The 14,861-nt window shown below is 60.3% G+C and overlaps 2 protein-coding genes across 2 annotated transcripts in view; one reads left to right on the top strand and one right to left on the bottom strand.

The window, feature by feature from the left end:
• The window catches only part of Recql5 (RecQ like helicase 5), a 32,267-nt gene extending 18,007 nt beyond the window's left edge, over positions 1-14,260 (top strand). Inside the window, exons 8-19 of the mRNA XM_048365920.1 lie at positions 10,620-10,838; positions 11,012-11,111; positions 11,243-11,279; positions 11,386-11,444; positions 11,525-11,598; positions 11,802-11,895; positions 12,136-12,267; positions 12,524-13,047; positions 13,182-13,272; positions 13,408-13,632; positions 13,789-13,858; positions 13,943-14,260. Coding sequence (XP_048221877.1) covers positions 10,620-10,838; positions 11,012-11,111; positions 11,243-11,279; positions 11,386-11,444; positions 11,525-11,598; positions 11,802-11,895; positions 12,136-12,267; positions 12,524-13,047; positions 13,182-13,272; positions 13,408-13,632; positions 13,789-13,858; positions 13,943-14,043 — 1,726 coding nt within the window. The 3' untranslated portion in view covers positions 14,044-14,260. The remainder of the gene's footprint in view (positions 1-10,619; positions 10,839-11,011; positions 11,112-11,242; positions 11,280-11,385; positions 11,445-11,524; positions 11,599-11,801; positions 11,896-12,135; positions 12,268-12,523; positions 13,048-13,181; positions 13,273-13,407; positions 13,633-13,788; positions 13,859-13,942) is intronic.
• On the bottom strand, positions 1,815-3,019 carry Smim5 (small integral membrane protein 5). The gene is made up of 2 exons (XM_048365935.1): positions 2,861-3,019; positions 1,815-2,086 (listed from the first exon to the last, which is right to left on the bottom strand). The coding sequence occupies exons 1-2, from the start codon at positions 2,976-2,978 to the stop codon at positions 1,977-1,979; spliced, it is 228 nt and encodes a 75-aa protein (XP_048221892.1). The 5' UTR covers positions 2,979-3,019; the 3' UTR covers positions 1,815-1,976.
• Positions 14,261-14,861: the final 601 nt, after the last annotated feature.

The following is a 14,861-nucleotide window of genomic DNA, read 5'->3' as shown; positions in this document are numbered from 1 at the left end:
GTTTGTGGCTGAAAACAAGGTAAACTGAAGGTAGGTAGGCAGGAAAGGGGTTGTATCTCTGCAGTGCTAGGGGTTTTTGTTTGTTTTGTTTTTTGTTTTGCCAGTCCTGGGCCTTGAACTCGGGCCTGAGCACTGTCCCTGGCTTCTCTTTGCTCAAGGCTAGCACTCTGCCACTTGAGCCGCAGTGCCACTTCTGGCCGTTTTCTGTATATGTGGTGCTGAGGAATCGAACCCAGGGCTTCATGTATACGAGACAAGCACTCTTGCCACTAGGCCACATTCCCAGCCCTGGTTTGTTGTTTTTTTTTTTTTCCCCCCCTGGGGTTTATACTCAGGGCCTGAGCACTGTCCCTGGCTTCTTTTTGCTCAAGGCTAGCACTCTACCACTTGAGTCACAGCGCCTCTTCAGGCTTTTTCTGTGTATGTGGTGCTGAGGAATCAAACCCAGGGCTTTGTGCAGGCTAGGCAAGCACTCTACCACTAAGCCACATTCCCAGCCCCCAGGACTAGTTTTTGATTTTTGGTTTTAAAGATTGAACATAAGACTTCATACTTGCTAAGCAAGTGCTTCACCTCTTGAGCCACCCAACCAGCCCAAGACTATTCTTTAAAATAGGTCCACTGTATTCTATCTTGGTCCCTCATTTAGAAGGCCTGATAATGACAGTTCATAGTTACGGAGTTCTTAGGATATGCCAGCAGTGTGCTAAATACTAGGCATAGATCATCTCAGTTTATCCTCTTTGCTTCCCCCAGGAAGCAGATATTGGGATTAGCCCATCTCACTGAGGAGGAGGCCCTCACTTGGAGAGTTTGAGTCACACCACTGGTGTTAGATGAGAGCCCAAGCATGTCAGTACACAAGTGGCAGCAGGCCAATGCATCAAGATGCAGTTTATAGGCAGTCCCGGGGGCCTGACTTCTCCGACTGCAGAAGTGTGGGGCCTGCTTGTGTGGGGTCTGTAGAAGTTGTGGGCAGTGGGAAGCGTTGAGTGGTTTTCCTGGACCTAAGCACCTGTCCTGGAGCAGGCAGCAGCGGTGCTCAATGGCATCTAAATGCAAGACGGGACTGCCGCTGTTCCCCTCACCTGGTCCCGTGGTGTTGCTGCCTGCGTGGCGTTCATCCCTGTGTGATTTTCAGCTTTTGTGGGTGCAGGTAAAGTGGTGGCTTGGAAAGAACAGTCACTGGCCCTGCCCCTTGAATTCTGTCACCTCCCTCCGATGCACAGAGCCCAGCCCAACCTCAGAAACACATTGCCAAAAAGCTTTTACTGGGAAACAAGCAGGCAAATGTTGGGTAGAATACTGATGTCTCCCACCTCTGGTAGGAGCGTGGAGTCCAGTAGCTATTGCACAAAGTCCCTCTGATTGGCTTGCTCCTCTTCAGCCTGAATTAGCAGAGCCCCAAGGGCCAACTCCTTGAAGGTGACTCTTCTTCATCAAAATACTGGGAGCCTCCCGCCCTTGTTTTGTTAAAAAGTGCAGGTTGGGGCTGGGGAGATAGCCTAGTGGCAAGAGTGCCTGCCTCGGATACACGAGGCCCTAGGTTCAATTCCCCAGCACCACATATACAGAAAAACGGCCAGAAGCGGCGCTGTGGCTCAAGTGGCGGAGTGCTAGCCTTGAGCGGGAAGAAGCCAGGGACAGTGCTCAGGCCCTGAGTCCAAGGCCCAGGACTGGCCAAAAATAAAAAATAAAAAAAATAAATAAAAAGTGCAGGTTGGCAGAGGACTCAGTTTGCTGAATCAGTGAAACAGTCAACTTCTCGAAACCCAGTATCCACTGGAGGGAGGGTGGACACTGCAGTTCTGTGCCCGTATCAGGCCTTGTTTCCTTGCTGAGGCTCCAGATGTCCTGGCATCTGGGCAGGGCCCACCCTGGAGCAGGGGAGCCTTGCCTGCAAGGGTGAGGGCCACAGGGCAGGTCCCCAGAGCGTGTCTTGTGCCGCTTCTCTTCAGCCATCTCACCACCGTCCCTCATGGGGGGATCACGGGCCGCACCTGGACCTTCCTGCCTCTGGGCTCTTGGCAGCAGCAGCGGGCACAGCAGCAGCTGCAGGCTATCAGCAGCAGCAGCAGCACCGTGGCTGCAGGAGGGAAGAACATGGGCGCCTCAGACGCTGAGGAGAAAAAGGATGCCTACCCTCCCTCCAAAGACCACCCCCCTCGGGAGATGCCTTATGGCCTTTCCCCCAGGTCTGCTTGAGCGGCCAGAAAGACCTCAGAGTCTCACAGGGGATGTTGACTGCACTTGGGCCGGCCCCACGTCCTGGCAATCTCCCCCTTGTCTCCCCTGCTGCCAATCTTGGCTCCCTTCATCTCACGGTTGACACTTGCTAGAGTTGCTGGCTCTAGTTCCCAGCACCATCCGGTATCACCCATCACTTGAAAAGTGTCAGCGGATATAGGGAACTTCCTTGGCTTCCCGCAAGGGACAGCTACTTTTCCTCCTTATCTGGATACCCCCACTGTCCCTCAGCCTCCAACTAGCACCCAGATACCAGGAAGAACTGTGGGACATGGAGGGGAATCTGAGAACCCCCCCCCCACCCCTCAGCCTCCAGCTCACACTCAGATGCCAGGCAGAACTGTGGGACATGGAGGGGAATCTGAGAACCCCCCACACATCCCTTAGCCTCCAGCTTACACTCAGATGCCAGGCAGAACTGTGGGACATGGAGGGGAATCTGAGAACCCCCCACACATCCCTTAGCCTCCAGCTTACACTCAGATGCCAGGCAGAACTGTGGGACATGGAGGGGAATCTGAGAACCCCACACACACCCCTTAGCCTCCAGCTTACACTCAGATGCCAGGCAGAACTGTGGGACATGGAGGGGAATCTGAGAACCCCCACTTGCCTGTGAAAAGGACGATGATGGAAAAGGCCAGGATCTCCACTGGCTCCGCCTGGGGCAGCTCTCGCAGCTTCTGCAGCAGCCTTTCGCCCACGGAATGCATCTCCTGCACAAAGCCCATGGCCGCCGCGCTGTGTGTGCTGCTGCTGCTGGGGCTCCTGTGGTCTGTGATGGGGCAGAGGCTGAGCGAATGCCTGGAATCCTCATGGGGCTGGCCAGTCTGTGAGGCAGCACCAGGGAGCCACCCTCTCTCCTACCACAGCCTGGCTGAACGGGTTTGTCTGGTCTCACCACATGCACCACTGGTGGCTCATGAGAGAGGCAGGAGGTAGGGGATCGCCCCAGGGGCTGCGCTCAGTGGCAGCAGCACCAGCTCTCAGCCCTTGCCAGTGCTGCCAAGTGTGAAGGAAGCAGGGACATAGAGATTACTTTGAGGGGCTGCCAGCCAAGGTCAGGATGACTGAGTTTCTGACCGTGAGTTGGTGTGAGTTCGCCAGTATATTGCTTTTGTCTTTAGACACCACTCCCAGGTTCAGCCAGCTCCCTGCCAACACCTGGGTCATTTGGGACACGAGTGTCTCCCTGGATGTCCCCAGGGTGGAGAGAGGCTCTGAGATTTTTTTTTTTTTTTTTTTGGCCAGTCCTGGGCCTTGAACTCAGGGCCTGAGCACCGTCCCTGGCTTCTTCCCGCTCAAGGCTAGCACTGAGCCACAGCGCCCCTTCTGGCCATTTTCCATATATGTGGTGCTGGGGACTCGAACCGAGAGCTTCATGTGTAGGAGGCAAGCACTCTTGCCACTAGGCCATATTCCCAGTCCTCTGAGATTCTTGCCTGGTGGATTTGCCACTGGATTTGCCTGGTGGATTTGCCATGCTGGAGGCAGGAGGATCAGGCTCCAAGAGCAGGTTCATAGGACGCTAGTCTAGAGACAGGAAGCTGAGTCCCACAGGGCACTGCCCTTGCCAGTGAGCCCAGCCCTACCCATCTGTTGTCCTATGAGAAGGGAGAATACCTGTGCTCTAGTTTTTCCCCAGGGGTCTTCTCTGTCCAGAAGGGACCAGCCAGCCCTTGGACCTGGTCCTCTGGACTGATGAGGAGGCTCTCTTCAGAGAGGCCAAGAGGTCTGAGGCAAAGCTCTAGGCCAGTCTGTGGTAGACCCTAGTGGGCATTAAAGGTTCTTTCTCCTCCCACTTCTGAGGGCGCAAGGCAGCCAGTGCCTCTTTAGGAGGGTGACTAGGAATAGCACTGTGCCTGAACCAGGTCACCGAGGCACTTACTTTAATCCTAGGGGGGAGCGTAGGGTAGGTAGCCAGGAGTTTGTGCTAGACCTTTGGTTTTAGTGATTGCCAGCTTGTCCCTGATCTGCACCAGAAAGACTGTGCCCTCTGCCGTGGTTCTGCAAGGCCCGTACTGCTACCCAGCACAACAGGTTTAGAAACACCTTGCAGGTCCCCTCTACCCTGCATGTGGCTTGCCACCCTTCTGTGGCGTCCCCCTCTGCCCCATCCCAGAAGGCCGCACTCTGTCCACCTCCAGGGAGTCCCACTTGGTGTCCTAGGACCCGACTGCCTCTTTCCTCCGGTTCCTTAGGAACTGGATGGGAGCCATGTGTGCTTTCCAGATTTCCTATGGGATGTTTCCCTTGCTTTTTGCCATGCTGGGATTGAATCCAGAGCCTCTCGCGTAGGCAAGAGCTCTACCCCCGATCTACGTTCCCAGCTTCATGATCTGTTCTCTAGTTTTTGTTTCTGTTTTTTTTTTTTTTTTTTTTTTAGCTGTCCTTTAAAACTGTGTTTTAATCATCCTGTTTCCTTCCCCTTGCTGTGACATAGGGCAGAACCCTTCATCTGGGCCTGGGCTGCAAGAACACCCTCTGGGTGTGTCTGGCTTTGGGGGTGCACCCGGCCAGGGCTTGGGAAAGTTGAGGCGGCCTTCTATGTCTGGCTTTGGGGGTGCGCCTGGCCAGGGGTGGGAAAGTTGAGGCCGCCTTCTGTGTCTGGCTTTGGGGGTGCGCCTGGCCAGGGCTGGGAAAGTTGAGGCGGCCTTCTGTGTCTGGATTTGGGGGCTATGGCACCATCCCTCCTACGAACCTCTCAGGGGTGTCATCTTTTGTTTCTGGTGCCTGGCGTGAAGGAAAGTGGGCAAACGAGAGCAGGGGTTGTCCGGATGCAGCAGGGAGAGCAGGCAGATGACCCCACGGTGGAGAAGCAGAAGGTTCTGAGTTACTCCGGGTTCCTCTCCTGCCTCCCCCCGGGTCAGCACACTTCCACCGAGTGGACCAGATCCCAGCTTGCACGGTCAGAAGAGGCGCAGGTTCCCAGGACGCTACTGCTCCATCCCCACCTCCTCCCTTTCACGTAAGGGCAGCCGAGGCCTGACAGAGCACAGCTTCTCTGTAGTTTCGGCAAGGTTGGTGCTGCCAGCACTTCAGCTGCCCGTGCCCTGCTGGTGGAGGCCTGTGTCTGTCTGGAGCCACAAGATAAGGTGGTCCAACAGAGCCACAGTGAGGGCACTGCCCGTGCGGGGGCTCTGCGAGGAGCCAGGCCTCGGGCCCTTTGGAAGCCCATGGGCCTGAGCTCCGCTTTTGCCAGCACATCAGCGTCGGGCTGTGGCATCTTACACTTGGTATGTGTTAGCAAAGGGCCCAACCTGCTGTCCTCTGGCCAGACCAAATGACTGTCCCTCTGCTCAGACAGAGCAGGTTTCTGCGAGGGTGGCATTCCCCTCTCCCGTTTTGAGACTTCTGTGCTATCCGCTCCCCCAGGATTCCAGGGATCTCCTCGTAGAGGAATGGCATGCCCGTGGTTCAGAAGCAGAGCTGCCTTTTTCTCCTTTTCCTCTTGGTTTGACTCTTTCAGCCTCATTGGCACTGTGCCTACTTGCCTAATGTAGCCGAATGGAGACACTCCTTTAAAGGGGAAGCGGCAGGAGGCTGGTGGGTAAGGAGAGCTTTCTCACTAGCGTTCCACACCCAGACACCCCAGGAGAGATGCTGGGGGAGGGGGAGGTGCGGGTGTTGGGACTGTAGGGTGTAGGTCTGTGTGAGAGCAGGGAGGAAAGGTGGGACGCATGGATCGGAAGCTTGGCCTACGAAGGCTTTATCCATCTGGGGTGTGCAGTTGGAAAGTGGCAGACTCATGCCCACTGGGCCTGGCCCCCCTCTGGGAAGTGTCGGTCCACCTGAAGTGGGCCGCCCACTGGATCAGCGCCTGTGCACCTAGGGCTTCTAGGAGCAGCCGGCTCAGAGCTGAATTAGCCAGTAAGACCTGGCCAGCCCGACTTGGGGCTGTCCCTAGTTCTCTTATAAAACAGGTGAGCCCATTGGGCTTCCTGAAGAGGAACCCTTTGGCTGGCAGTTGGCATTTGGTCATTCCCAGCTTAGGTTATGACAGCAGAGTGAGCCGATGGAAGGGGGAGCTAGAGGGGTCTGGTTCTCCAGAGAGGAGAGCGGCACATTCCCACAGGTCCGGTGGGCTATTTAAAGCCGGACCAGCAGACGCCTGGTGCCCGATATAACCAGCAGCGTCAGGTGACCCTGTGGCATGGGCTCCAGCTGCTGTTCTGAAGGGAGCACATGTTCCCAGCCCCGGCCAGCCCCTTCCCCCTCCACCCTCACACGTCGGGGGGAGTGGAGCAGGAAAACTGACCGTTGACAATTCCGTATTTTCCTAACCTATCTCACGTTCACCAGACTCTTTCCAAAACCATATTTCCTGCCCAGTAACCAGGCAAGCTAGAGCCCCTCCTGCCCCCACCCCATCCCCCGTGCTCAGCAGTTCCCCAGAGCTTCCTCAGGAGCTTCTAGAGCAAGTGGTGGCTTCCCTGGCCCCAGGAAGGGCGGCCTGGATTGCCCTGAGTCTGCCTGGGCCCTGGCCAGTGAAGAGGGGCAGCCAGCAGGGCAGAGAGGGCGGCGGGCAAGCCAGAGGGACAGTGGCCGTGTTCCTTTCCTGGTACAGAGAACCTGGCCACAGAGCAAGTGTGCATCCTGTAGGCCAGACAGCTGCCACTTGGTACCAACCTTCCCGTTGCCTTTCACAGAAGCGCTAGCTCAGTGCCCAGCTCCCGAGTGAAGCAGCGGGCAGCGTGTCTGTCTGTGCCTGATAAGCACGGGGTGGGCTTCTTTCTGCGGTTGTGGTTTGCACGGAGTGGGTCAAGGCTGCCCTGGCCCTGCAGGCATTATTATCTGGCTTGGGAAGCAGCTTCAGTGAGGCACCGCCGGCACCGCCAGCACTTGAGGGTCTTTGGGTCCAGAGGTGGGAATACGTTCTGTGCGCTGTGCTCAGCATTTGGGTGACTCCCTCTCTTCCCTGACTCAGACTTGAAATAGAAAGTAGGTTCTTAAATCCCCGCTGGTTCCGCCGTCCCAGCCTGGCAGCTCTCAAGGACAGGAGTGCCACACGAGTGACGGTGAGAAACCGGACTAGTACCGTGAGCAGCTTCCCTCCAGCGCAGGACCTGCTGGGCCTGTGCCTGTCGGTGCAAGGTGCCTGCCTGCCTGGGGCGTCCAGTCCCCTCCCTCCACCACGAGCTGAGCTTCCGTGCAACACCCAGGAGTTTAGCCTCTCAGCTCTCCGCGCGGGCCAAGGACGCTCGGCCCGACCCTTGCTTTCCACTTCTCCCTGGATCGTTGTTTTCCTTCGCTGCTGGCCAGCAGTTTGTTTGCTTTGGGAAGAACATTGAGGGAGAGGAGACCTAGCCTTGGTGTGAGGACAGGAGGCGGCAGGGATGAGCAGCCTCTGCTCCCGCGGGCGGCCCTGCCCAGGAGCGTGGGGTTCTTCCTGTCTGAAGAAGGAAGAACCAAAGCACGGGCTCAGGGCGCCATGGGCGTCGCAGTGGTCCAGCAGGGGCCCGGATGCTGGGGCTCCTCTCCAGCCCCTTACCTCCAGCCCTTACCATCGGCCCTGGTCTTTAAATCTCAGGGCATGTTGTCAGAGGGGAGGATCAGGTGCTCCAGAGGGGGGGAATGGGCCCAGGGCCCCCTTCCTAGGCCAGTCCCGAGCTGAGCGCCCTGGGCAGCAGACAGAGCCAAGCCTGTGACCCATGGCAACAGACAGAGCTGCTCCGAGTCCTGTCGCATCCTAGCGGTGTGAGCCGGCGGCCCACGCCCTGCCCTCGGCCTCCTTCACTAGGGAGCCCACAGGGACAGAGGTGGGGACTCCACCCGAATCCTGGGGAAGCAGAGGCTCAGCCGGCCTGGGGCTGCCAAATCCCTCCCGGAAGCCCACTGAATAGAAGAAGGCTTAAAAGGGACCGCAGAGTCAGCAGGGTCCCAGCCCCTCCTGTGCAGCAAGGGGCAGGGCCACACTCGGCCTCCGGCGGTGTGCACAGGAGGAGGCTGGCCTGGGGGGGGGGGTGAGCGGGGCCTCTCCCCCCCTCCGTGTCAGTGGTAACCTCACTGCGGCCCCTCACTGCGCCCCTCACTGCGGCCCCTCACTGCGCCCTCCCCTTGCTTTCCCCCCTTACCTCAGCCAGTGCCGCTCACCTGAGAGCTCAGGTGCCAGGAGTCAAAGAGCGAAGAGGCACCCCGCAGTGTGGCACCTTGGTGGGCTCCCCTCAGGCCCCCGGTGGCCACTTCATGCTTCCTCCATGCCGCTTCTCCCCTGGCACCTCTCAGTGCCAGCTCCTGGCGGCTGACAGCCAGCCAGCTCCCTTCCAGCCTCACTTTTTTTTTTTGCTCTTGGTCGTCCTGGGGATGCAAGTGTCAAATTACAGCCGACAGGGGGAGCCAGAGGAGGCCCCAGCTGGTGCTGGGGCGCGTCCCACAGTTGGTACCCCACGCCGCGCCTTCCTGCCTGGGCGGGGGGGGGGGTCTCACCGGCCTCTCTCTCTCAGGTGGGAGGCTGGGGCCTGGGCGGAGCTGATGACCAAGGAAGTGGCTGCTTCTGGTTCTCTGCGCAGAGGACCCCGGGGACTGCCTGCCCGGGCTGGTGAAGAAGAGGGTGGAGCAGTTTCCCAGCTCCCCACCCTGCCCCTCAGGCCACTCCCCAGCTGGTCCCTCCCTCTGGCCTTTCCAAGGAAAGAAGGAAATGGTGGGTAGTTACTAGACCACCCAAGCCAGCAGGCGGGCAGGCTTTGCAGCGGCCGTCTAGGACAGTCCTTCTGCCACATAGCATGCAGCGGCATCCTGGAGAACGCTGGGTATCCCGGCGGTGGCCTGCCTGCCTGCCTCGCGGAGGTTTGTGTTCCCCCTAAAGGAAGGGCACTGCCGTCTCATTCTGCTCAGCTGTCTCCATACCCCTGGGGTCTGGTGTAGGGAGGGGCTCCAGAGCCAGTGGCTGGGCCCTTTGACATTTGGCTGGCCGTGCCACCCAGCAGGCCAGGCTGTGGAGAGAGAAAATGATCCCAACCCAGCAGTCAATGGAGCTCTTTGAATGTGAGCACAAAACCCCAGTGAGGCAGGGCTTGGGGGCAGGGAGGAGGCCAGGCGTGTGGTTACACCGCTCGGATGCCACCCCATCCCAGAGGCCAGACCGGCGGCCGCTGTACAGGGGCAGAGGGAACATTTGTCACATTCAGTATTAGAAGGAGCAGAGCACACGTGCACCCTCTGGTGGCCGCCTTTGCCGTCTTCAGCTGCTCCACTCCCATTCGAGGGCCTCCGGACCCTGCGTCTCTACAAGCTGGGTCAGAGCTTGGGCTTCATGAGTCTGCTCTGGGGTTGTAGATCCAGGCAGTGATCACAAGTGACAGGAGCTCTGGCTAGAGACTCTGGCAAAGCTACCCCTCCCTCTCTGAATGTGCTCCCTTAGTAACTAGGTACAGTGCCAGCTCTCAGACTGCCTGCTAGTGGGCTCAGCCTGTAATCTCAGGAGCTGAGATTTGAGGATCTGGGTTCAAAGCCAGCCCAAGCAGACAAATTTGAGAGACTCTTATCTCTAGTTAACCACCAAAAAAATAAAAATAAAAAAATCTGTGGCTCATGTGGCAGAGCATTAGCTTTCAGCAAGAAAAAAACAAAGGAACAATACCTTGAGTTCAAGCCTCGCTAATAGTACCAAAACTAAGAAAGAAAACCCTGTCTGCTTTCCGGCTGTGTCAAGAAGCTACTATGCGGGGCTGGGGATATGGCCTAGTGGCAAGAGTGCTTGCCTCGTATGCATGAAGCCCTGGGTTCATTCCCCAGCACCACATAAACAGAAAACGGCCAGAAGTGGCGCTGTGGCTCAAGTGGCAGAGTGCTAGCCTTGAGCAAAAAGAAGCCAGGGACAGTGCTCAGGCCCTGAGTCCAAGCCCCAGGACTGGGGAAGAAGAGAAAAAAAAAAAAAAAAAAGAAGAAGCTACTATGCCAGCTATGGGCTGGGTACAGCAGGCCAAGACCGAAGAGCATCAGGGCCACACAAAGAGGGGAAAGAAAAGTACTGGGGCAAAAGCAGGACCCTCTTCCATCCTAGAAAGGGCCAAGAGTATTATTTGAATGCTTCCGAGCCATGGCACAGCTGCCTTTGTGGCCAGCATCTGTACGAGAGCCTGAGCGTTCCCCAGGGCAGCCCCGCACCAGAGGAGCCATGAGACAAAGCGGGGCCCGCATGTCGGCTCTCTGGATACTCACGTTACTTGGCCTTGGGAAAGCTCCCCCCCCCCACTGTCCCCCTCTGTACAGTGGGCAGAAGCAGACGCCTCCCTAGGCCCCTGTGAGGGGAGGTGTGCAAGACACCAGCATGGCGCCGGCTCGCCATGGTTGGCCAGGGTTTGGGGACTGGGCGGGTAAACCCTGGCCCACTAGGTCCCTCACCCCTCACCTCCACGGTCGTCCCGCTCCAGGTGCCGCCATGCTGCCATTGCCAAGTACTTCGGGGACGCGCCGCCTGCCTGCATCAAAGGCTGCGACCACTGCCAGAACCCTGCATCCGTGCGGAAGCTGTTGGATGCCCTGGAGCACACCAGCAGCTGGAGCAAGACCTCCGTCGGGCCCTCCCAGAGGAATGGCTTCGACCCCGAGCTGTACGAGGGAGGCCGCAGGGGTTACGGGGGCTTCAGCAGGTAAGGGGGTCACAGGAAGTAGCAGCCTGTTATCACCCCCCCCCCAAAGCTGGTCCCCAGTGTCGTCCCGAGCTGCCAGCATGTCCGTCCGAGACGTTGATGCCCTAGCCGTGGTGTGAGTAAGGAGGGTGCGGCCCCAGCCCGAGCCTGCGCACACCTGCCCCGTCCCCTAGGTATGACGAAGGCTCCGGAGGCAGTGGTGATGAGGTCAGAGACGAGGCCCACAAACGGGAATGGAATCTCTTCTACAAGAAGCAGATGAGCCTGAGAAAGGTGAAGGGGACGGACGGGACACGGGGACCCACGCCGAAGCCCACTCCTCCCGGCCTCCTCCTCCCCAGCCCTGGGTGGGAGCTGTCCCTACGGGCCCCGGTGCCTCACGGTTTCCTCGTATCATCTTCCAGGGCAAAGATCCCAAGGCGGAAGAATTCATCCCCCCAGGTTGGTACTGAAATGGTGCGCTGGCGTGTGTGGGTGACGGGGGCCCCATTGGGGCTGGGTGGCCGCGGACTAGGTCAGACGGAAGAACCCGGTTCCTTCCCTCCAGATGAGAACTGTCCCCTGAAGGACGCTTCTAGCAGCAAGATCCCCAGGCTCACCGTCAAGGTAAGCGTGGGGAAGCCCCCCACCCGCCCCAGAGCGCAATCCCCCCGCGGCCGGGGGCACCCACTCCTCTCTCTGCACAGGCTCGAGAACACTGCCTGCGGCTCCTCGAGGAGGCCCTGAGTAGTAACCGCCAGGCGGCGGGCTCCCCTGCTGGGTGAGTGCCTGCGAGCTCCGCGGTCGGGTGGAGATTTGCTCCTCCCCGGCTGGTGACCCGTCCTATGGGTGCCGAGGAGACCCTAGTTCCAGTCCCCCGGCCCCTCCCTACCGGGCGGGCCCCAGGCCGTCGTCCCAGGGTCCCTGGGGAGAACGCACCCGTGTTCTAGGGAGAGGCTCAGGCCTGCTTATTCCTGCCCACAGAGCAGACCTCCAGGCCAGTGCCGTGGAACTGGAGCACGAGACATTCCAAAACGCCAAGATGGCCAATCTGTACAAGGCCAGTGTGCTGAAGAAGGTACGCTGGGGGAGACTGGGGCTGGACACTCCCAGGGTAAGAAACGGGGGGGCCCTTTCATACTCCAGGCCCATCTAGCCCTCTGGCCTCAGGGGCCTTCGATGAGGGTGGAGCCTGTCCCTGACCAGGCAGAGATGTTTCTAGCCTACCCGTGAGGATTGAAACTTGCCCAGTGTGCCTGAGAGGAGGAAGAGCAGCTGGGTTCGAGCTCAGGAGGCCTCCCTGCCTGACCTCGCCCAGGTCGCTGAGATCCACAAAGCCTCCAAGGACGGGCAGCTCTACGATGTGGGAGGAAGCAGGAGCCACGGCGCCAAGCCCGAGCCCCCCGAGCCCGATGAGTACGACATCCCTCCCGCTTCCCACGTGTACTCGGTGAGTGGCATCCTGGTGTCCTGGAAAGGCGCCCCTTCTCATCTTGGCCCCAGAGAGGGCAGGACCTCTCTTCCGCCCTCCCCTGGAGCACCTGTGCTCTGCCGTGTCTCTTCTGCTGCCAGTCTGCTCCCCAAGTGGGGTCCACTGCGTCCTCCTCCACCAAGACACCGTCCCAACATAGCCGTAGCCGAGCCCCTGGGGACTGCCCTGGAAGGTGCCGGGGAGTCTGAACTGTTCTCCTTTTTCTTCCTCACAGCTCAAAACGAAGCGGGTGGGAGCTGGCTCCTGCACCTTCCAGACCGCCTCGGAGCTATTGGGGAAGTCTCAGACGCAGGGACAAGCCTCCCAGCCCGTGCAGGGAGGCAGACAGGAGCCCCTCAGCGTCCAGGAAGACGGGAGCGAGCCCCTCCCCGGGCCCCGTGATGCTGCCCCAGCTAGCGCTCACCGTGGGGGACCTTCCCCCGAGAAGAAGGCGAAAGGCTCCTCCCGAGGAGGCCCCACGGCCAAGGCCCGGGCCAGCAAGAAGCAGCAGCTTCTAGCTGCAGCGGCCCACCAGGATTCCCAAAGCATTGCCCGCTTCCTCCGCCACAGGGCGGCGAGCTCACTGCCCCTGGCTTCAGCCCCAGAGGCAGGGGGCGCCAGCTCCTCCTGTGAAGGTGCCCCCGGACCCTCGACAGCCCCCAAAAGGCGCGTGGAGGGCGAGGGCGGAGCCCCAGCATGTTCGACCGCCTCTCTCCAGACGGAGGCGTGTCCCCAGGACGGGCCAAGGCAAGGACACAGGTGGTTGCGGGTCCTCTGAGAGCGCACCCGTCCTCCCTCCTCACGGGGCGAGCTCTAGCTCGAGGCTCTCCTGGGCTCTGGGCTCTGGGCTCAGTCGAGCCGGGAATTCTGATGCTGTTCTTCCCTCTGGCCAGTGCCTGCCCACTCAGAGACCAGGGCCGCCCCGAAGGCCAGCCCAGCCCCTTAAAGGAGACCGCGCCCGGCAAGCGGAGCAGACACCACGAGGTACGGTAGGGATGAGGCCGGGGGGAGAGGAGGCCAGTGGCGAGGCCGGGGGCTCCGTGGCAGGTGGGACGGGCTGGAGGGAGCCACCCGGTGCGGAGGCACGGGCTTCCAGAGCGCGGCTGTGACCCTGTCCAGGAGGAGCCAGAGAGCCGGGCCCAGAAGAGGCCCCGTCCCCCCGCCAAGCCCCCGCTCACAGCGGAGGCCACGGACGGCACCCCAGCCAGCGGCCAGGGTGCCTTGAACGCGGCGGCCCCAGCGCACTGCCAGCCCGCGGCTCCCGGCGTCTCCCTGAAGGAGGCCGCGGACGTGGTGGTCAGGTACCTGACCCCTCTCTACAAGGAGGGCAGGTTCGCGTCTAAGGTAGGAGTCTCACGAGCGGGCCTGCCCCTCCCCCCCACGCCTGGGTGGGGTACTGGTGTGCAGTGGGAGGCAGGGAGCGGGCGGAGTAGGGCAGAGCAGAGGAGGCCCAAAGCCCGGCTCTGCCCTCCTGCATTCCCCCCCCCCCCCGCCTTCTAGGAGTTGTTCAAAGGCCTAGCTCGCCACCTCTCACACCTGCTGACTCAGAAGGCCTCTTCTAGAAGGAGCGGTGAGCACCGGTCAGCATGGAGGGGGAGCGGGTCTGTGGGAGGAGCCGCCTTCCCCCCTCACCTTCCCCCCCATGGACCTGCAGTGAAAGAAGGGGCCCAGAGCCTCATCAAGCAGTTCTTCCACGGCCGCTCGCGGTGCGAGTGTGAAGCTGACTGGCACAGCCTGGGCGGCCCTCCGCGATGACCCCGCACCGTCCCGACTCCGTGGCCCGCGCGGCCCCCGGGCGTGGGAAGCCGGGCCGGCCGGCCGGCAGGGCCACCACCACCGTCCTTCTCCAGGCCTTCCCCCTTCCGACTGTGCTTTGCTTTCGAGATGGTTCCAGACACCTCGCAGATCAGGAGGCCAGAGGGCGGCCTCCGGGTGTCCGCTGGCGGCTGGTGTTGGAAGGCGGCGGGCGGGCGGTGCGCTTGCTGCCCGGGGCAGGGGCGGAGGCGGGCGTGGCCGGCTTTGCTCTCCTTTTCGGTGCTCAGCTTGGGGCTCGAGCTCGGGGCCTTGGGGCTGTCCTTGAGCTTCTTCCTGCCCTGGGCTGGCATGCTCCCCCTTGAGCCCTCGCTCCTGCACTTCCAGCATTGTGTTGGAGGTGGGTCTAGCGGCCTCTCCTGCCTGGGCTAGCGCGATCCTCAGACCTCGGCCTCCTGAGTAGCTCGGGCTCTAGGCGTAAGCCGCTGGCGCCCGCTCCACGTGCTTCCCAACAATTTACCCGCCAGGAAAAAGCCTCCTTAGGCAAGGTATCGGGGCCAACTCAGGTTCTGTGGTCCCCTCCAGCCCCCCCTTCCCTTGAGGTGCCAGCGTCTAGCCTTTTCTGGGCGCAGAGCTCGTGGGAAGAGGGGCGCGGCCAGGCCCTGCTCAGTTTCTCGATGGGAGGGCCAGGCGTCATGTTTACAAGAATAAAGCCCCGTTCCCCCGACACACGTGCGCGCAGCCCTTTCAGGACTTTTATTTCCTCAGCGGCACAGCTTCGAGGCCTGGGTTCGCCCTGGCCTTGATCCTGGTCAGGAACC

Source organism: Perognathus longimembris, chromosome 17, assembly GCF_023159225.1.
Source record: "Perognathus longimembris pacificus isolate PPM17 chromosome 17, ASM2315922v1, whole genome shotgun sequence".
Lineage (NCBI taxonomy): Eukaryota > Metazoa > Chordata > Mammalia > Rodentia > Heteromyidae > Perognathus > Perognathus longimembris.
Note: the sequence above shows the minus strand (reverse complement) of the source record. Positions and strands in the feature narration are given on the sequence as shown.

Coding starts and splice junctions, on each gene's coding strand:
- Smim5 (XM_048365935.1), bottom strand. CDS start 2,978: ATGGGCTTTGTGCAGGAGATGCATTCCGTGGGCGAAAGGCTGCTGCAG. Junction 2,087..2,860: donor CATCATCGTCCTTTTCACAG/GCAAGTGGGGGT, acceptor TCCCTCCTGCAG/CCACGGTGCTGCTGCTGCTG.